The sequence below is a fragment of the Hippocampus zosterae genome, chromosome 12 (genome assembly GCF_025434085.1).
Source record: "Hippocampus zosterae strain Florida chromosome 12, ASM2543408v3, whole genome shotgun sequence".
Lineage (NCBI taxonomy): Eukaryota > Metazoa > Chordata > Actinopteri > Syngnathiformes > Syngnathidae > Hippocampus > Hippocampus zosterae.
The window spans coordinates 3,503,923-3,523,892 of record NC_067462.1 but is presented as its reverse complement, the minus strand read 5'-3'; the positions used below and the strand labels follow the sequence as shown (position 1 = coordinate 3,523,892).

At 45.2% G+C, this 19,970-nt stretch overlaps 3 protein-coding genes across 8 annotated transcripts; 1 reads left to right on the top strand and 2 right to left on the bottom strand.

The window, feature by feature from the left end:
• Positions 1–87: 87 nt before the first annotated feature.
• lcp1 (lymphocyte cytosolic protein 1 (L-plastin)) lies at positions 88–6,936 on the bottom strand. 2 transcript variants are annotated; one of them, XM_052083139.1, is made up of 16 exons: positions 6,785–6,936; positions 5,574–5,671; positions 3,899–3,974; positions 3,665–3,813; positions 3,464–3,587; positions 3,078–3,210; positions 2,545–2,792; positions 2,301–2,443; positions 2,123–2,218; positions 1,849–2,044; positions 1,699–1,777; positions 1,399–1,513; positions 1,184–1,317; positions 985–1,108; positions 701–825; positions 88–449 (listed from the first exon to the last, which is right to left on the bottom strand). In XM_052083139.1, the coding sequence occupies exons 1-16, from the start codon at positions 6,870–6,872 to the stop codon at positions 170–172; spliced, it is 2,208 nt and encodes a 735-aa protein (XP_051939099.1). In that variant the 5' UTR covers positions 6,873–6,936; the 3' UTR covers positions 88–169. The 2 variants fall into 2 exon arrangements, with proteins under 2 accessions (XP_051939099.1, XP_051939100.1); XM_052083140.1 differs by having other exon boundaries at positions 88–367; positions 6,785–6,928.
• Positions 6,937–7,067: 131 nt separating this feature from the next.
• Positions 7,068–15,151, bottom strand: LOC127612185 (serine/threonine-protein kinase Nek5-like). 4 transcript variants are annotated; one of them, XM_052083141.1, is made up of 23 exons: positions 15,040–15,151; positions 14,244–14,377; positions 14,003–14,099; positions 13,825–13,922; positions 13,130–13,213; positions 12,785–12,855; positions 12,601–12,687; positions 12,477–12,531; positions 11,809–11,922; positions 11,641–11,709; positions 11,475–11,523; positions 10,842–10,924; positions 10,580–10,644; positions 10,353–10,496; positions 9,816–9,894; positions 9,646–9,747; positions 9,452–9,532; positions 8,789–8,881; positions 8,609–8,689; positions 8,280–8,514; positions 7,989–8,111; positions 7,829–7,913; positions 7,068–7,735 (listed from the first exon to the last, which is right to left on the bottom strand). In XM_052083141.1, exons 2-23 carry the CDS (start codon positions 14,370–14,372, stop codon positions 7,588–7,590), a joined length of 2,172 nt encoding a protein of 723 aa, XP_051939101.1. In that variant the 5' UTR covers positions 14,373–14,377; positions 15,040–15,151; the 3' UTR covers positions 7,068–7,587. The 4 variants fall into 4 exon arrangements, with proteins under 4 accessions (XP_051939101.1, XP_051939102.1, XP_051939103.1 ...); XM_052083142.1 differs by having other exon boundaries at positions 7,989–8,103; positions 8,278–8,514; positions 15,040–15,132; XM_052083143.1 differs by having other exon boundaries at positions 7,989–8,100; positions 8,278–8,514; positions 15,040–15,132.
• A 629-nt stretch (positions 15,152–15,780) lies between these two features.
• dhrs12 (dehydrogenase/reductase (SDR family) member 12) lies at positions 15,781–19,422 on the top strand. 2 transcript variants are annotated; one of them, XM_052081569.1, is made up of 11 exons: positions 15,792–15,978; positions 16,108–16,132; positions 16,804–16,937; positions 17,003–17,085; positions 17,209–17,301; positions 17,373–17,454; positions 17,578–17,639; positions 18,182–18,286; positions 18,379–18,469; positions 18,619–18,756; positions 18,828–19,422. In XM_052081569.1, the coding sequence occupies exons 3-11, from the start codon at positions 16,847–16,849 to the stop codon at positions 18,938–18,940; spliced, it is 858 nt and encodes a 285-aa protein (XP_051937529.1). In that variant the 5' UTR covers positions 15,792–15,978; positions 16,108–16,132; positions 16,804–16,846; the 3' UTR covers positions 18,941–19,422. The 2 variants fall into 2 exon arrangements, with proteins under 2 accessions (XP_051937528.1, XP_051937529.1); XM_052081568.1 differs by lacking the exon at positions 16,108–16,132 and having other exon boundaries at positions 15,781–15,978.
• Positions 19,423–19,970: the final 548 nt, after the last annotated feature.

Genomic DNA, 19,970 nt, shown 5'->3' with positions numbered 1-19,970 from the left:
TTAACCAAGAGGACATTTTGGCCGGTCCTCACTGTGTCACAGGTGCAGGAATGTGTGTGTGTGATACACAAATAAGTGGACAATGTGTCCAGTAGTGATGAATCACATTTATTTATTTAAAAAAAAAGGGTATTGTTGTTCTTTGGTCCTGTCAACTTGTTGTGGACTTCTATGACATCATCAGTGCTATGACATCATCGGTGGTGGATGTCTGCGTTGTTTTGTGAGCGCGCGTCAGGCCCGCTTCATGGCGCGCGCCATCAGGCAGGCGAACACGGTCATCACCATCTTGGGTTTCACCTCCACCAAGTCCTCGGGCAGCGCGTACACGCGCGCGCCGATCTTCCTTGCCGTGGAGATGGCGTACCTGACAATCATCATCATCGTCGTCATCATCATTACGGGTGATCGCATGACACACTAGCCTGGTTTCCGTTGGTGGTTCGGAACTGAAACCAGGATGTAGTTCAAGTTATGAGATCTGGAGCTCCTTTGACATGCAGAGCCAGAAAGTGTACATTTTCTTTCACAATTGTAATCCCCAAAAGGTTTCTGGACTTTTGGTGCAAATATAACTTCCTTAACCTGGACTCGTAACTTCAGTTCCAAGAACTTAAATGTACACAACATGTCCAAAAGGACTTTCCCACTAGTAATCCAGATCATATTTAGTTGAAATCCAAATACGATGTGCGCTTACTTGGCGTTGTTGAGTTTTTCCTCTTCAGACAGTTCGTCGGTCTTGAGCAGGTCATATCGGATGGATCCAGGTTGGATGGCGTCAATCAGATCCAGAACCGGCATGCTGGTGCTGATGGAACCGTCCTACCAAAAGTCCCAAGTCAATCACACAGATTCTTACAACTTGCAAACAACACAAAAGCTCCATCATTTGCTTTACAAAATCCGAGACGTTAATACGTGACATCTCCATTTAGCTTTTCCGTCACTATATTTGTTTACAAAAAGTCTCCGCGGGCCCACCTTAAAACTAGAGATGGACGATGTTTTCTCGGCTTGCGCCAGCATCTGATTGGTCCACGCCACGATGGTGTCGTCGGTAACTTTCTGCCCATCGCCGAGCTCCTCCAGGATGTTCAGTGTGTACCTGAATGATTGCAAAAAAAAGTCAACACGAGGCTAAAACGCGCCCGTTAGGGTTAGCGGAGGCGGCCGACGCTACCTCCTCATGAGCTGCCAGAGCAGCGCCAGGGTGAGGGTTCGATTCCCAGCGTGCAGGTCTTGGCCGGCGATGCCCACCAGCGAGAACTTGGCCTCCTTCTTACCCAGCTCCACCGCGTAGTTGCAGTTCTCCAGCTGTAGGGGGCAGCGACAGAACTGGTTCGTTGGCTGTTTGGTGGTGGCAGGTGACGAGTTGGTGAGCGAGTCAGTCGTCACCTTTTTCATGTTGCTGCCCAGTTTGGGGTAAGGAGGCTTGTTGACTCGCTCCCAGTCCACGGGAACTTTGATCTTCTCGTACAGCTGGAAGATGACCAAGGCATCCTCCATGTCACTAGAGCATACAAGCAAGGGGTAGGCTTTCAAGCAGGAGTTTCGTATTCAGCTCTTGAGCAAGACATAAGTGTTTCAAGACTGGATTCAGGTTTTCAAGCCTTGTTTAGGGTTCCAGTTTAGGTTACAAATCATGTCAATTTATGCTTCCTGTCTTCTTTGTTATGCTTAGTGATGTCATCTCACGCGTAGAGATGATTGACACGAGGGTTGACACCCAAGGAGTTGATCCAGTTCCTGAAGGTCCGTTCTTCTCTGGTTTCTCCTAAAGCAAATATGTCAAAACAAGGTCAAGGTCAGGACAGAAGTCCTTCAGAAGGTCTTCAGGGTCCTCACCTTCGATGGAGCTCCAGTCTATGTCCTGGTTCTCGGGTTTCTTGAGGGCAGGGTATCTGTTGAACAGGTTGGCCACAAAGGCCAGGTTGAGTTTGGGGTTACCGCGGACCACGTCGGTCGCCGTGACGAACTGACGACACCCCAGCTTGTCTGCCTGGTCCAGCATCAATTCTGCACGCTGGACACCATCTTTCTCCTGGAACACACGTGAGGGGTAAGGTTTGAAGACCGAGTGAGGGTTTTAGGACAGGTTTAGGCTTTGAAGAAGTCTCACTCTGAGGCCCGACATGTCGATGGTGATTGGCGGGATTCCTTCATCGTCCCCTTTGGGTGCGACCTGATTCAGGAGGTTGAAGTACGCTCGCGAGTCCTGGGCGCAACAAACCACATCGTCACCATCGGTCAATCAGAGAGCAATGTCGTCTCGCCTTCAGCGCCATCCGGTATCGTACCTTGATATCCGAGCTGAAGTTGTTGATTTTGGGCACGTTGGCCTCCTCCAGGTGAAAGTTGGCCCAGCGCAGAAGCAGCTCCTCCGGCGACAGCTTCATCAAGTCCTCCAGACTCTCGCCATCTCTCAGCAGCGCAATCAAAGCTACCGCAAAACAAATTCAGATCAACGTAACTCCGCACGATCGGTTTTTCGACATCCTGTGAAGCCAACGCCGACGGCGCCGCGTAACGCCACTAAGCTACCTTCGTTCCTGCTGAGCTCAATGTCCGCAAACAGTCCGATCTTGATGATCTGCCAGAGCAGACCGAGGACCAGATGCTGCCGACCCTCCCTCAGGTCCTCGGCTCCGATGTTGACCACGTGGCAGCCGATGGCCGAGGCCGAGTTGAGAGCCAGGTTGAGGTTCTCCTGGATGGTGAAGGGGGTTAACTTCTTCTTGTTGATGGTCCTCTCGTCGATGGTGTCGTCCACAGAGAGGTTGATCATCTTACTGACGACAAGACAGGGTTTCAGATTCGCGCTTCGGGGCAGGTTTAGGCTTCCGAATTGAGGAGTTCAGGACAGTTAGGAAGTCAGGACACGGTTACGGGTTTCAAGATGGAATTTCAAGGCAGGATTTGACTTTCAAAAAGGATTAAGGTTTCAAACTGGGATCCCGAGGCAGGGCTAGGGTTTAAGACTAGGGTTAGGGGGTTTGGATTTGGGTTGTGGTTGAAAATGGTTCGAATTACGGTTGACCGTCATGATAATTCATGGCTGAACTTTCTTAGAGTACCAGAGAATGATTCCATCCCCCACGGCTGTGAAGAGCTCATCGGTGTCGGGATCAGCAGGCAGGACGTGTTTGCAGTCAGGGTCCTTCTCCAGGGCTTTGTTGATCCAGTTGACAAAGGCCACCTTCTCTTCCTCTGTGGACACCAAAACCATTGTCAAACCAAATTCTTCAGTCGGAACGCCTTAAAATTGGCCCATCAAAGGCTTCAGTTCTTAACTAGTTCCATCCCTCATCCGGCCCCCCAAGTATCTATCTTTTTATGTTCCAACCAGAGTTGGTGACCAGCCTTTCATCTCCATAGATTTCATTCTCCGGGAACTTTTTAAGACCCTAAAACACTCCTGTCCCTTAAAAAAAAAAACTAATGAAGATTCGATGCTTCTTACCCGAGTATGAATGCTGCGTTCCAGCCTGCTCCGAGGTTCCGGCCACGTTCCGGATCCCCTCTTTCTTGTTGATGGCCTTCCGGAAGGTCTTGCCCACCTCTGTGCTTTTCAGGTTTTGAACTATCTGAGGAGACAAATCGGGGGGAAAAAAATGACGGTGGCGTACGACCGAGGACGTCTTGAACCATTTAGCGGACTGACCTGCGTGAACTCCGAGAAGGTGAGCTGCTCGCTGGACTTGGTCAGCTCCTCGATGATCTCTCGAATCCTAAAACCCGGCAGGGTCAAGTTGGCGGCCCGGAAGAGATCGTTGAGCTCACCTTTGGTGATGAAGCCATTGCCGTCGACGTCTGCCAAAAGACAGAACGGGAGGGGAGGGGGGCTGTCAAGAGTCGACGGACGGAGGGAAACGAACGGCGGCAGCCGCGTTCTTACCGATTTTATCGAAGGCCTCTTTCAGGTCCTCCAGCTCCTCTGGAGGGACGCTTGCCGTGGCATCCATATGGCAGTGCTGGATGAAAAATGAAAAAAATAATAAAATAAAAAGGTGAAATGAAAGCACGGTAGCCTAGTGGAGAAGAGGAAGTGTGCACACTGCTTTGTCAAACGCAACTTCCTGATTCACATGCCGCACTTCCTGTTCTTCAAATATCTCACCCCCATCAGGCACAATTTGGATCCAAAAGATCCTCATGATTCGAACAGCAATTCAACCTCACTCCATTTCTACCTCAAAGTGAAGCAGGGATTAAAAAGTTGCCATGTTAAGACAACTAATTTATTTTATTTTTGGGGGGGGGGGGGGGGGTGGGGAGGGGACTTGAAATCTTGACCAGAACAAAAACGTATTAAGGATGGAAGGTTGTCATCGTACGAGTTTGGCTACGGTTAGCACATATCACCTTCCATATTTTAATTTATTTTATCCGACACCCCCACCACCCAAATGTTCATCTTTTTTTTTTTACTGTGGGGAGGGGTTTTGAAAGATTATCATCAGATAATCGCTCATTGCAGTCCTAAAAATTGATTATGATTAAATCTATCATGATTATGAAATAACACACACATTTTTATTCACTCGGTGTGTGAATAAATAAAACACGTCGTGTTCATTGATTTTGGTTCGTCTCCCGTCTTCAAAAGGAGGCGTGTCATCGTGATCCGGATCTTGTGATCGCGCGAAGCCAACATGGCTGCCACCCCCCCTCCTCCCCCCTCCCCCCAATGTGAAACCTCAAACTTCCTTTTCAACTCTGCTGCCGTCTAACTTCTTCTTCCAACCGATAAATAAAAAGACCTTGACGCATTTTCAGCTCTTTTGCGTTCGGCAGGACATAAAATGCCGGAACAAAATTCTGGTCGTTTATTTTATTCACCTTGATGTGCACCATTTGTTATAAATATTCAGTGCACGTTTGCTGCAATATCGGGCTTGGGATGCAAACGGGGGTTTCAAATAAAAGGTTAGAATAAGAAAAGTAGTCGTTTTAAGGGTCAGGGTTTTAAATGATCCATCCATCCATTTTCGACAGCGCTTATTATCCTGTCCAGGCTCGCAGAGAGCCTATCCCAAACTGACAGAGTACGGTTTCAAATTTGGATTTTAAATGAGGGTTTCCTAACCATAGTTGGGGTTTTAGAAGTAAGGTTTCAAACGTTGGTTAGGATTGGAGTTTCAAGGCGCAAACCGTTGCTCTGGTTTCAAGGCAGGGTTAGGGTTTCAAATACAAGTTGCAAGATTGGGGTTATGGTTTGAGAGACGGTTAGGGTTTCGAGTCAGGGTCAGGTGCACTCGTGCGAAAATTAAGGTTGCACACGAGTGTCGTTTTGAAATTATGATTTCAAAAGAAGGAAGGCAGAGTTTCAAAAGAGTCGAGTGTTCCAATGCAAGGTTAGGGTTTTAAAAAGGAGTAAGGATCTCAAATGATGGTTTCAAGTCACGGATAAGCAGGGTAAGCGTTTCAAATGTAGGTTTTCGAGGCAAGGTTGGGGTTTTTTTTTTTTTTTAAGCAAAAGTGAGGGTCTCAAAGATGAATTAGGGTCGCATGTTTAAGGGTTTTGCAGACCAGGGTTGGGGTTAGGGTTTGACGCCTGTAATGTTCCTCACCTGAGCGTGGCGGCGAGGAGGAGTCTGGCGGCGCGGAGCTGAAGATGGCGACGATAGCGAGCGGTCTGCTGCGCACTCCGGTCTGAGCGAGCGATCATCTAGTCAGAGCGAGCAGGAAGGAAGTGAGTCAAAATCGCGGCCTCGAAGCCCCACTTTTTTGTCTTTATAAGGCAACGGCAGACAGACAGACAGACAGACAGACAGATGAGCGAGGCAAGGTGACACTGCAGCCACTTTGGCACGTGCACACATTTGTCAAAAGTGGCAGAAAAAAGAACCGCACGTTTTACAAAAAAAAAATTTAGATGGCAACTTACAAGGTCGGGTTTTGAAAAATCAAGCGTTCAGTTTTTAAACCATGGAAGGGCCGAGCGACTTTTTCCCTTCTCAAAATTGTGCTTGTGATTTAATTTGCAAATTATATATTTTTCCCCTTGTATTTTTCTCAACAATAATTCAATTCAGTGATTCCTACAAAAAGACATTTGGTTTTGAGGTTTGTGTTTCAAGTCTGGTTTAAGGAGTAGAACAAGAGTTAGGGGTTCACGGTTGGGTATGAAGACGGAGTGAGCGTTTCAAGGCACGATTAGCATTTCAAATTGCGATTCAGAGTCAATGTTCGGTTTTCAAATAAGAGTTTCAAATTAAGAGTCCAGGTTCGAATTGAAAGTGACAGTTTCAAACCAGGGTTTCAAGCCACGGTTATCACTTCAAATTATGGTTCCGAGTCAGGGTTAGGGTACGAAACTAGAGTTAGGGTTTCAAATTAGGGTACTAGGACAGGGTAATGGTTTAACGTTGTGGTTTCAAGACTAATTTCAGGACCAAAACTCGCCGTCCTCCATTCATTGTGTATGTGCTGAGGGGGCGGGGCTACGGAACGCCGCGTCGGGGTCATTTGCCACAACGCGCTTCAAATTTTTTTATTTTTTAAATTCGAGGTTGGTGTCAGAAAGCACTTCCAAAAAGTCTGGCGGAGTGATTTCAGAGTGCTATTTTGGCTGACTAACAATAAATGACATGATAAAAACACACCCCGTTTATTATTTTTTTTAGCATTAGCATCAGAGCTAATTTCGCCTTTTCAGGAGGGTTGCGGCTCGCTCAACGTAAGCGTTCCGATTTATTAGCTTCACCTCCTTAGCACCTCGGGCTATTCCCATTCGGCGTACGGCACGAAAGGCTTTCAAGGCGGCGTAAAACACACTCACTGGGAAGCTGTGCAGCAGTTTCGCTTGCGTCGCACCCTTGGAAGAGCGATGGTCGCCACCCGGGCGAGATGGCGCTCGCTGACGACATCGCACGCTGACATCACGCCGTTGGGATTCTGTCACAGAGGCGCCGCAGTCACACGAGGCGGCGATGTCATCGGCGAGAGCGGAAAGACGTCCGGGTGTGAACGAGGGCAACCCGCAGCAGAATCTGGGAAGGCAACAAAAAATGCGCCATTTGCCAAAGCGCGAACCGGTGGGGCCAAAGATTGCCCTCAACAAACTGCCGCAGATAGAATCTCCAAGCGGCAGGAACTTTGAAGCCTTTCGGGGGACGGCGGTCACCGCAGTGGACGGCTTGGAGATGGCCAAGTGGTACGCGCCGATAGAAAAGTCAAGTTTCCTGCCAAAGTTGGACAATCAAAATGTTATTCATGCTGGGCAAAATATCCTGAAAGAGAGCAGGGACTACCCCCGCCGCCCACCCCCGGAATTTTTTTTTCTTTTTCCGAATTTTCAGCTCCAAGTCTTCTCAGATTGCAATTGACTTTTCGTCAACGTCCGCCAACTTTCAGGACACCACCAGCAGAGGGCGCCGACGCCACAAAACCCAACCAAATAATAATAATTTTAAAAAAAATAATCTAAAATACACACCTGTAGGCTCTGGATGAAATGAGGATTTTAATGGCAGTGAGGAGACCACCCTCGGGTGGTTCTACGGCTTACGCAAACGCAATACCGCTTATTTTCGGAATAAAGATGTGAGTGAGTGGAATACTCGGCGAGTCTGTGAGGGGATCTCATGCTGAGGATTCTCCCGGGTCGCCGCCTTCCGGTGCTTGTTCAGGATTTTCCATCTCCGTGTTGGCGTCGTCCTCGGCGGCAAATAAGTTCCTCACGGAGTCCGACACCGCCTCCCTCAGTTCCTCGTCCGATTCCTCAAAATTCCTGAAACAAAGGGAACGCATACGGGTAGACTAAAGACCCGTTCGCTCGGGTTTTTCCCTCGCCTTGGATGTCTTCACCCCTGCGTCAACTTACGTGTCGTCGTCATCCGACCTGGGCTCCAGGCGCTCCTGATCCATCTCCACGTCCGAGTCTTCATCCCGGTCCTTCCCTTCAGGGTCTGAGTGACAGTGTGGGGAAATTCAATGTTGGTGCGAATAACTCTCTTCCAGTTTTTATCAGGCTGGGTTCTGACCTGGACTCTGCGAGTCCACGGTAGAGGAGGTAAGCTTGACCTGGGCCATGGCGTCCAATAAGGACTTGGGGGGTCCGGAGACCCACTGCCGACGGCCTACTTCCTCCTCCTCCTCCTCCTCACCTGAGCGCACCAACGAAGCTTATTCAAGCAAATTATTCAAACTAGTGGGAGTAGTTGACATGTTCCAGAAAAGTGGAGCCCACGCAAAAAGAGACGTGAAGCACTTTTCAGGTGTAACCAAAATATTTCTTGACTTTCACCCCCCCAAAATAAATAAACAAATTGCACCTGGCTCAACTTCCAGCGTCGGGCCGGAGTCCACATCCATGTGGACCAGAGCCTCCATCAGAGTCACCGGCGGTCCCTGGCTCCATCCCCTCCTCGGCTTGGCCCAATCATGCAGCTTTTTATCCCGGCTTTCCCGAACCGTCTGACGCTCCGCTTCCAGTCTCCCCTCCTGCTCCTCATCCTCCTCCGAGGAGTCCTTCACGTCGTCTAGACGGATCTCAAACATGATTCCCTTCTGGAAGATGCCAGAGAGGATTTGAGGACTTCCCAGAAAAGTCCTGGTTCTAAAACCAGACCCGTGTGCTTTCTTATGGTGGCCTTCAAGTCACCTGGTTCTTGTGTTTCTTCTTGAGTTCCCTCCTCTGTTTTCGGTTCTCTTCCCTGATCTTCCTCAAAGCCGCTTCCATGTCCTGCATGATACACGACATCTGTAAAGTTGACATTGAGGATGGCGTTTCCATATACGGTGGTCCTCTCCCTTATCAAACGCACAATCAAGGAAGGTTTACCTGCACGGGTTGAACTTGTTGCTGTTCTTTGGGATGTGTCGTCGAAGGTTGTGCTTCTTTGTCCAGCACAAACGTGTTGGGTTTGTGTGGCGGCTGAAAAAGAAAACGGCCAGGCGGGACATAACGGCACACGTACACCAAATGTTACACGTGTCATATTTGTGTTTTTCCTGCATCACATCGTCCATTACCTGTTCCGCGTATGACATTCGTTAAACGCGACTTCCAATCCTGCAAGGCGTACATACTCATTCCGCACATGTGCAGCATTAGTGTCACCTTTTTAGAATGTGTTCCATTCTCCAACTCGTGTTACACTGACAAACGTTAACGTATTGCCATCATGGAGTTGTCATCATCATGTTCAGTGTGCATCGCCTGCACAACTCTCAAACGTTTTGTTACCACGTGCGCCGCAATACAATTCGTTTTCCCAACGTATGGAACATTTGCCGACTTGCCTACTAGTGTGCTGCACGGTGTCACAATAGCATTCAGCTCTGTGTGTGTGTGTGTGTGTTCTTGTACTCATGACATTGTGAGGACCGGCATGAGATTTTAACCAACAGAGTGAGGACATTTTGACGAAGTGAGGACATTTTGGCCGATCCTTACTTTGACACCCTCTAAATTGTGTGTGTGTGTGTGTCTGTGTGTGAGAACCTCTGCCTCAGCTCTCATTCTCATCTGTTTCATATCCCGACGATATTGTTGTCTGATCAGCTCCAGCTGCCTCAAGTACTCCTGCAAACACACGCGCACCAACATAGACATACCGTACATTCATACACACACAATAGAAACAAACACACCCAGACACACACGTATCTGATTTGTTCCTCTGCAGCCATGTTTACCAGTTGGTCGTCCTGTTTTCTGCCAGGCGGTGCTTGGTGGGGTTCGCGCGGCTGACATCCGCCGGACGGCCGGCAGCCCTCCGCCGTGCTGGGACGCAGACCCTGATGCGATAACGTCATCAAATATTCCATGAATTAGCCCCTCCGTAGAGTTGAACGGTGTTGCTCACCAGCTGTTTCTCTGCCCTCAGCTTGTACTGGCTGGCCTCCTGTCTCCTCTGGAGGTACTCTTCACGAGCCGCGGCCACCCTGAAACACATGACGGCAGGTCGTACGTGCGTAATCTTGGGTTTACATTTCCTTGTTACATTCGTGTAACATTTGTCCAATGTGTGTTACATGTGTCGAACATCAGTTAAAGCTGTGTAACATGCGTTACTCATGTCTCTAATGGGCAAGTTAATTTAACAGATTTTCCTTGAAGATGTGTTACGTGCGTTACATTTAACACGCGGAAGCGTTTGTCTGTTACACTAGTTTCACATGACTGTTACGCATGTTACATTGGTGCCTGTGTTAAATCTGCAAGTTGTCCATGCATCCGTTACATGTTACACCTTTCCAGCGTGTGTTTCACATTTATCTAGAAAGTGTGGCATGAGTTAAATTGAACATGAAAAAAAGTTGCGCTAAAAAAGGGACCAAGCGGGTCGGTCCTCGTTTGACCCAACAAAAATGTGCGATGCAGCATCGTGTGGGCCACTCACAGCTGGTAAGGCTCAACCGGAGGAGCGACGTAGTCTTCACACGGCTCGCAGGGAGGAAGAGGAGGATGAAGAGGTGGTGGAGGACAGACGTCCCCCCCGTGGAAGGCATCCAGCCGGGCAAAGTATTGCCGGTACTGTCCAATCCTGTACCAGCAAAACAAGCAGGACTTAGCTCAAAGTGGTAAAAAAAAAGAATAAAATAAAGTCATTGTCGTATTTGAAGCCACTTTTGGGGGTGCTCCCACGTGGCGTCTCCTGCCGCAGGCTGAGGAAGCTGTCCTGCTCTGTGGGGCTGGGCAGACATCACAAAAGCAAGCGCGGAGTCAGCTAAATAAAGGACTCCAAGAACATGCGTGACCCACATCCCCTTCTTTGTGATTTGAACTCAACATGACAGATGCATCCATATTTCCTGCTTCAGTAGATTGTGTGAAACGTAACACTCGGGGTCAAGAAAAGTGTTGTTGTGTTTTACGTGTGTGTCTTTACCATGTAGGAAGCGGGGCTGCACCCTCTCCACTCGGGCTTGATAGGAAGTTTCTTTACTGCCACTTTGCACTTCTTCTTCTTGTCTACGATGCATCACAACAACAAGTGCATGTGTGTTACTAATGCACGTGGTAACATTTGTCGAGTGTGTGCGTGCGTTACAAGTGGTAATGTTTAACGTGTGTTACATTTGTCTCACGTGTGTTACATGTTACACTTGGTTTTAATGTGTTGTGTGTTCTGCGTGTTATTGCTTAGAATTTCTTACATTTTTTTCACTATTACACGTGCTACACAAGCCTAAAACGTGTAACATGCGCTACGTTTATTTAACTCCATACAACAGGTGTGTTACAAATATTACATGGGTGCTTTTAAAATGTCGAGTTCCACGTGACGTATGTTTAGGATGCCTGTTACACATGTTACAGTTGTATAATCTATGTTAGATGTGTTACATATGTTTAATAGGGATGTTACATGTGTTGCATTTGTTACATTGTGTAACATTTATGTGCTCAATGTCTTACATGAGTTTAAAGTGTGTTGCATTTATCCAGCACGCGTTCCCTGTATGTGAATGTGAGTGTATGTGTGTGTGTGTGTGTGTGTGTGTGTGTGTGTGTGTGTTACCTGGTGCTACTTTACAGGTGTGAGCAGTCGGTGTGTTATTGTGATTCTCCTGCACAAATTAACATAACACACCCACATACTAAACATGTCGTTGCCTCAGTTTGGGACTTAAAAACTGTGTGAGGAGTTCATAAATCAAAAATAAAAGTTGTCAAAGAAGACGTACCAGAGCGTGTTTGTTCAAGAAAGGACGCTGGAGGATGGAGCTGACGGAAGGACGATCGCGAGGGTTCACCTGAACGCAACATAAGTACATGTGAAGGACCGTCATGCTTAAGTTACTCACGTGTGAGGAATCGCACGCATCGACATAAACACAAACTCCATGTGTGACCTTGAAGAGTTGCGCGATGAGCAGGCGGAGATCGTAGGAGTAACGAGCGGGCACAGGGTTGAAGCGCCCTCTGCAGATCTTACTGACCAGCTGACTCAGGCTGTTGCCCTCAAACTGCACATGACACACACACACACACACAAAATGTCACAAATTTGTTAACATGCAACATTTGTTGAACAAGTGTGTTGCATTTGTCTAATTTGCATGTCACATTCTCTAACATGTTACATTTGTCTATTCTGGCTGACATTTATTAACAAAGTGTGTTTCGTGTGTTACACTTGTCTAAAATATTCAATTGTCTAACATTTGTAACATGTGTGCTACTATCATGTAACACGTGTGTTCCAGTTATCATTGACTTGTCCAACACAGGTTTTGCATGTGTTACAATGTCTAATTGTACGTTGTGTTACATTGTCCAACAAGCGGTACATTTGCCTCACAGGTGCGTTACACGTGTTACATGGTCCAAAATGTAACACATTTGTCTAACAAATGTGTTACATTCGTTTCCCACGTGTGTTACATTGCGTAAATGTGTACATTTGCATAATGTTCATTTGTTTTGTGTGTTGCATTTGTCCAGTTTATTACTTTCATGCATATTACATTTCTTGAACATGAGTGTTGTATTAGCTTTGTGTTTGTGTTTTGAAGCTTACTGGATGTCTCAGAGTGCAGAGTTCATAGAGGACGCAGCCCAGAGACCAGATATCCCTGCATATATGGTACACAAAGGCGCCACATCACCTTAATACCTTTGTTGTGCGACTCGTGTGTACATACGTTTTGTTGTTGTAGGGCCGACTCTCGCAGATCTCTGGAGAGAGGTAGTGAGGGGTACCCACACAGGTCCTGGCCAGCTCCAACGTGCTAGGCGTGCGTGTACGCACACACACACACACACACACACACACACCGGTTATTTGATGTTGTGTACTGTGCGTATGCGTAGATGTCACTCACGTACTGAGTCAACATCCTTGCGATGCCAAAGTCGCCCAGTTTGACTTTGACACCTCGCTCACTCAGGAAAATGTTCTACAACACAAACACCAAAGTGTGACGCTCATTTTGCAGCACAAAAGGAGTCATCCGAGTTGACATTTCGTGTGATGAATTTGAGTTAAGTGTCTCAAAGACATTTATTTATTTGTTTCAAAATAAGATTTTTTTTCGCCCAATCAAAAAATAAGATTTTGTTCTTATTTTTTTTTCCATAATGAAATAAATATTTTCCCTCCTAATTAGACTCTGTATTTGAATGCAAATCATATTTTGTGTCCTATTGTTCTGCTGACATCACAGTAGGTACCTGACTTTTAATATCTCTGTGCAGGATCTTCTTGTCGTGGATGTGTTTGAGGCCCAAGCAGATCTGAACAAACCAGGCCAGGATCTGATGGACCGTAAACAACAACAACAGGATTGACAAATACCTCAAATAAAATGAAATGAATTCAAACCACTCTCACTTGAGACGTTCCAAAGTGAATTTGATATGTCCTTAAAAAAACTTTACCGACCATACAGGCAAAGTTTCAAATCACATTTTGATTGGCATCATCTTCGTAGGAGTCAGTGAACCTGTCACGTTGCGTGGTGGTGGTGGACCCCAAAAAGCAGGCAGGAGGGAGGAGCAGGTGGTACTTGATGAATTGTATTAAAACAGAAAACTAATTCCAAAACCAAGTCCTCAGAACAAAACGAATCCAAAGCAACAAACAAACACCAGGGCAGAAGCTAAAAACTCATTAACAGAAACATGACCGAAACAAACCTGACAAGAACAAACAGCAACAAACAAACATGACAGTAGCCAAGAGCAACAATGACCCGACAATGAGTGGTCGGGCTGGGAGTCCTTTTAAAGCACTAATTACCTAATGACCAACAGGTGTCCAGCTGCAGGGGGACCCCAACAGTGCCACCTGTTGGTCCCAAACCAAATCATGACAGAACCGAATCAACTGTCCCGGTGTTCCTAATCAAGCGTCCGGCATGGATTACCTGCGGCTCAGTGAAGAAGACCCCTCTCTGCATATTGATCTTCATCATCAGATCACCTCCATCGCAGTACTCCATAACGATGCACAGGCTGCCCTTGTCTATGTACACACACACACACACACATAAAGTGACCCGCGCACAAATATGCATACACACACACACACACATTCGTACATACCTTGGAAGGAGCGTATGAAGGTGACAATGTTGGGATGTTCCATGTTGGACAAGAGTGCCACCTCCTTCCTGGCAGCTTCCTTCTCCCTGCTTGACATCTGAACACACACACATATAATAATAATAATAGTTATCATTACTGTATTATATGTGTGTATGAGAAAAATGTCATCAATACAAAACTAAAAAAAAATTGCAAAAACATCCGAAGTTAGATAGTTTTGGAAAAATCTCCCAATAACCTTTGTGAGGTTGATCATTTTGACCACACACGGCGCATCATCACCGTCGTGAGCGGTTTTGGTTCGCACCAAGAAGGCTTTCCCGAATGCACCCTCTCCGATCGGACGCACCACCTCATAGTCGTCCATAACAGCTGAGGGTCAAAACATTGACAATATTATGACAACAGTCGAGTTTAGAAATTTGCAGTGGATTTGCAATAATACCTTATGATGTCAGAAAGCGATACACACTCACAATTGTCACTTTTTGGATCGAATGTGTGTTCACATGATGTTGATTATGATTAAAATACAGTACTGTAATAATGTATCTACAATAATCAGAAATTACTCACGAGTTACTCAGTACTTGAGTAGTCCCCCGCAGAATACTTGGATACACTTCAGTAATTATTTGGAGGACTACTTTTTACTTTTACTTGAGTACAAGGTTTTGGCTACTCTACCCACCTCTGTTATATGTCTGTCTATCTGGTTAGCACAATCCATATTTTAAGAGTTCCCGAACAATACCATAGTTAGGCGTGAGCTGGAAATTAAAGTGGATTTAGTGTAGCATGTCATATAATTATAACACTATAGCCATTGATAGAGGGAATATATATGTGGAATAAAACACAGTTTATCGACACATTCTGAACGGGTATTGCAGAAAGGAAATAGTCCGTTGCCATGGCGACAAGTCCACGCATGAGGCGATTGTAAAGCTAACAATTCAAGTTAGCAAGTTCCTCTGTCCATCTCAAAGCACGTTGTTTTCAAGCTGTCTTGTCTAGTCACATAACATTATTACCTTCCTTTTCAAAGCATCGCAAAAGGTCACGAGTCTTTTTACTGCCAGGTGAAACTTCGAACACGGCAAGTCTGAAGACCTGTTCTAAGCGGAAGTGACTTTGAGCTCGGCATTCTGGGAGTTGGTCTTGATGGATTCTGGATGTAATGGGAGGGAATTGAATACAGTAATAGTGTCATATGTTTTATTAAATGACATGATGACACAATAAATTGCCATTTTATGTTTATTATATTGTATCGATTTATTTATGCTTAGATAAAATATAAACGCTTACATACCCCCAAATGACTTGGGAGCGCCTCCTGTTATGTTTTGAAAATTCAGTTCCAAAACCAGTCTCACATGGCAGCATGAAATTTGGTGTGCATAGGATAAGAAATGCATCACATTGCTTTTTTTCTCATATTTTGTTCTGGCCCAGACATATTTCACAGAGTAGTAAATATTGTTTTCCCTCACAATTCTACACACAACATCCCATCATGGCAACATGAACATCTTAATGAAATAATAATAATAATAACAATATTTTTTCAATATATCTTAAGAACAATAAACATGTATCATACGGGCAAGAATAACTGTAACATTAAAATGTATTGTCATTTCATTATTTATTTCTGGCGCATTTCAGTTGGACAAGTGACCTTTCCAAGATGGCGGCCGGTTTACGCAAGCTTGCTTCCGCTTCTAGTACCTCTTCTTCGGTCCTCGGAGGACAGCTGAGAGCGACCGCGAGTATAAAAGCCGTACTTCCGGTTCCCCTCCCACTGCCACTATATACATAAGGCTTGAATCAGGTCTTATGAAACGTGAACATTTCAAAACATTTTTTTCTTCTGGCAAAGCGAGTTAAAGGTGTCCACTTCGTACAGTAAACATGTCGATGTACAGGAACGCCGTGTGGTTCATGAAAGGACTACAAGAATACACCAAGTAAGTTGAAATAAACCAATACAGTAGCTCGAAAGGAGATGTGGTCAGAAGTGAGCGATAATTGTGTGGCGTTCGTGTACTTCAACTCATTCTGTCGTTATGGAATTGGTTGATTGAACGGGATCCTAGACTCTAAATCACCTGCACGTTTTCGGTGAGTGTAAAACGTGAATTGATTACATTTTGTCTGAGGTACCTTAAATTCTACCTGCACACAGTACTGTATCAATATTTTCAACTAAATGAAAAAGTTATGTAGAAAAAAATATGATTTGCCAACAAAAGGTATGTACTGTAATTCCAAAATGACCACCTTTTATTTATTAAAAATATGATTCAGCTTTTATGATATTAAAAAGTGTAAGTTATTTTTATACATAAGATTATTTACACAATTATGAGAATATCATGAACATATCAACTAAAAAAACTGATTTTTTGTAAATATAACTTTATTGATTTAAAGCAGTGGTCACCAACATGGTGCCCGCGGGCACCAGGTAGCCCGTGAAGACCACTTGAGTAGCCCGCCAGTGCCTGGACATTGTGATTTGCTAGTAGAAATTATGATTTAAAAATGCAAACATTGGCAGTACTGTGAGACATTTCGAAACACGATCAAAGTCTGACAATTTAAATCATCAAGTATTAAAAATAACACATCCTCATATTATTGAAGGTATTTTGGACAAATATGTTATTTCAGACGTGTATCAATTTGGTAGCCCTTCGCACAATCGGTACACATGAAGTTGCTCTCACCCTCAAAAATGTTGGTGACACCTGATTTAAAGTGACATATATAGTTGCGTGAACTTTGATCAGGAGTGGTTACGAGGCGGCAGCCAAGACTTTTGTGGCATCGGATATGGATGTGAACTTGAATGGTCGCTCCTTCCTGATCACGGGGGCCAACAGCGGTTTGGGCAAAGCCACGGCGCAGGAGATCGCCAGCAGAGGTGAGCGACGACAACCTTTGTGCCCTGATTTCATGTCGCCCGTTTGTGATAATGTGCGTTTGCAGGGGGAACCGTGCACATGGTGTGTCGTAACCAGGGGCGAGCAGAAGCCGCCCAGAAAGAAATCGTGGAGCTGAGTAAGAACCAGGTAAGGCGTCTTGGCTTGGTAGTGGTCCCTGGAATTCTTTGAAATTCACCCCGTGGCTGCGCCTGCATGTGGGCGGAGCTTGTTCCATAGTTTGATGAGTCGACTTTTTGCTGTTTGTTGCAGAACGTTCACATCCACATCGTGGACATGTCCAGTGCTAGACAAGTGTGGGAGTTTGCGCAGAGTTTCTCACAGCGTAATGACCTACATGTGTTGGTAAGAGTGCGCGTGAGTATACGTGTGTGTATCCTCGAGACCGTAACGGATTGTGTGACGGCCGTCACCAGATCAACAACGCAGGCTGTATGGTCAACCAGCGTGAGCTGACTGAGGAAGGTGTAGAGAAGAACTTTGCTACAAATACCCTAGGTGAGCAAAAGCACGAGACAATTCGAAAGGACATTGTGAATGCTCAGAGAAGGTAAGACATGATGGTCAGTTCTATTTGCAAACCTAAACAATTGATATACTTGACATTGATTTTGATTTCAGGCACATATATTCTCACCACTGCACTTCTACCTGCCCTGAAGAAAGCGAAGGATGCCAGAGTGGTGAGTGGACCATCATATTTTTGATCTGTTGCACCACACCCAAAAACACAAACAAAATTAATTGCGACATGTTTCTTAACATAAGGAAAATGACATAGCAAAAAACACACCGCAATAAAATTATTCTAAAGAATGCAAACTATTAAACAGTTTATGGACCACAATAATTCACTGGCCATTGTGTTGCTCCTTCTGGTGTGTGTGCCTAGGCCACTTGGGGGCAGTATGATACATATACTCTATAACTAATTTTTTTTATACTGCAACACAGAGGATAAATAATATGTGCCTCAGAGTGTTGTTTAATAATTGTTTAAAGGTTGATCATTAAGCAACATCAATGGCATTTCCCATTTTGTGTTAGCATTAGGCTAGCAGACTTCAACTGTTGCTTCTTGTGAGGTTCACTGCAACTATCAAACGTTCATCACTCAAACTTTTGCACGCAACGCAAGACCAAAAAAAACTGAACAACTTCTTCTTACTGGAAGAAATTCCAAGGTACCATACACTGTATGTTTGAAACTCACTTATCTTGCCAGGTGACGGTGTCGTCGGGCGGGATGCTGACACAAAAGCTAAACGTGGATGACCTGCAGTTTGAGAAGGGAGCCTTTGACGGCACAATGGCCTACGCTCAGAACAAAGTTAGCAACAAAAAAAAAAAAAAACGCCAACGGAGAAGAGGTGGACAATGCAGGCTGACGTCTCATGTTGTCGTCGTCGGGTGTTTGTCCAGAGGCAGCAGGTGATACTGACCGAGAGATGGGCCACGCAGCACAAAGACATCCACTTCTCGTCCATGCACCCAGGATGGTCTGACACACCGGGTACATGCTCACTATGCATCTTTACAACCATTGCACAAATGAAACGGAATCACATGGGAACGTTGGAATACATCAAATTTGTTAAGCACGTCTATCATGAGTAAAGTCAGATGATTTTGGTACTGTCGTTTCTTTCTTCTCGGTCACAGCCGTTCAGTCGTCCATGCCATCCTTCCACGCCAAGATGAAGAACAAACTCCGCACAGAAGCCATGGGGGCCGACACGGTGGTGTGGCTGGCCGTGTCCGAGGCTGCGGCAAAGCAACCTAGCGGACTCTTCTTTCAAGGTCTGTAACTTTTTTTTTTTTTTTGATGCATTGTGGGAGAAAAATAATTTGAATCTGGTCATTTCTTCCAGATCGGCGTGCTGTGGCCACACACCTCCCGCTGGCCTGCTCCAAATCCACCACAGAGGACCAAGATAAGCTCCTGGCGGCACTCCATGACTTGGCGCTGAAGTTCAAACCTTGACTTTTTTTTTTTAATTGTTTTTAACACTCCCCAGTTCATGTTTACAATGTCTCTTGTGCTAATTATAATAAACCAAACAGGAGATCACATGATATGAGTAATCTAAGTATTGTGGTTTAATTCTTTGTTGATTTACTGTCAGTGGAGCTGAATGTACGTACTTTTATCCTCAATGTTAACCGCTGTATAATAAAATTAATCGCACACAATTCAAGAGCCCTCATCACTCCGATGCAAGTCATTCGTTAGGCTGTCAGGAACAGGCTCACCATCAATGTAGAACAGTGTGAGCAACAGATATTTGAACACAAATGGTGGTGCAACACACGTAGACAGAATACTTACTGAACTCTCAAGAATTATGACATCATCGGATGCGAAGGGTTTTAATTTTTGAGCCGTGTACATCTCAAAACTGATTAGCACCTTCTTTTTAAAATTACACTTAAGAGGTTAAATAAAGAAACAGACTTGAAACGTGACTTTTGTTCTTGAGGAGGGACTTTTTGTGCTTCTTTAATGCATTGTTCACACATGATCACAGTTCATTAAACACAGCATGTTGACAAAAAAAAAAAAATCTCAATGGCCTCACATACTTTTTTCTTAAATAATGCTTCTGAAGAAAGTCCCCCAATTATAAAGCAAGTTAATCGAGTATCACACTCGCATAGTAAGACTCAGTAGGTAACGATTGCAGCTCATTTCCATCCATCAGAACACAACAACGTCCCTTCTTTTTCATGCACTACCACTTCACTTACAATCCATTATTTAGTGTAATTGGGGAACCAAGAAAGGACCCTGTTCTTCAGTGCTTTCGGGAGGTCCATCAATCACATTCCTCACTTTTGCTACCCTACCCCCTGCTGTTTCGTGCCTCAACAGGTAGTTGGTTGTAACGTATTTCGACAGAACAGGAGAAATTGGAACCAATTTAGGGTTTAGCAACAGGAATTCTGGTCGGATCATGTATTTTTCTCTTCAGCCATGTTATTCTTTTTGTTCTACCATCTACTCATGCAATTTC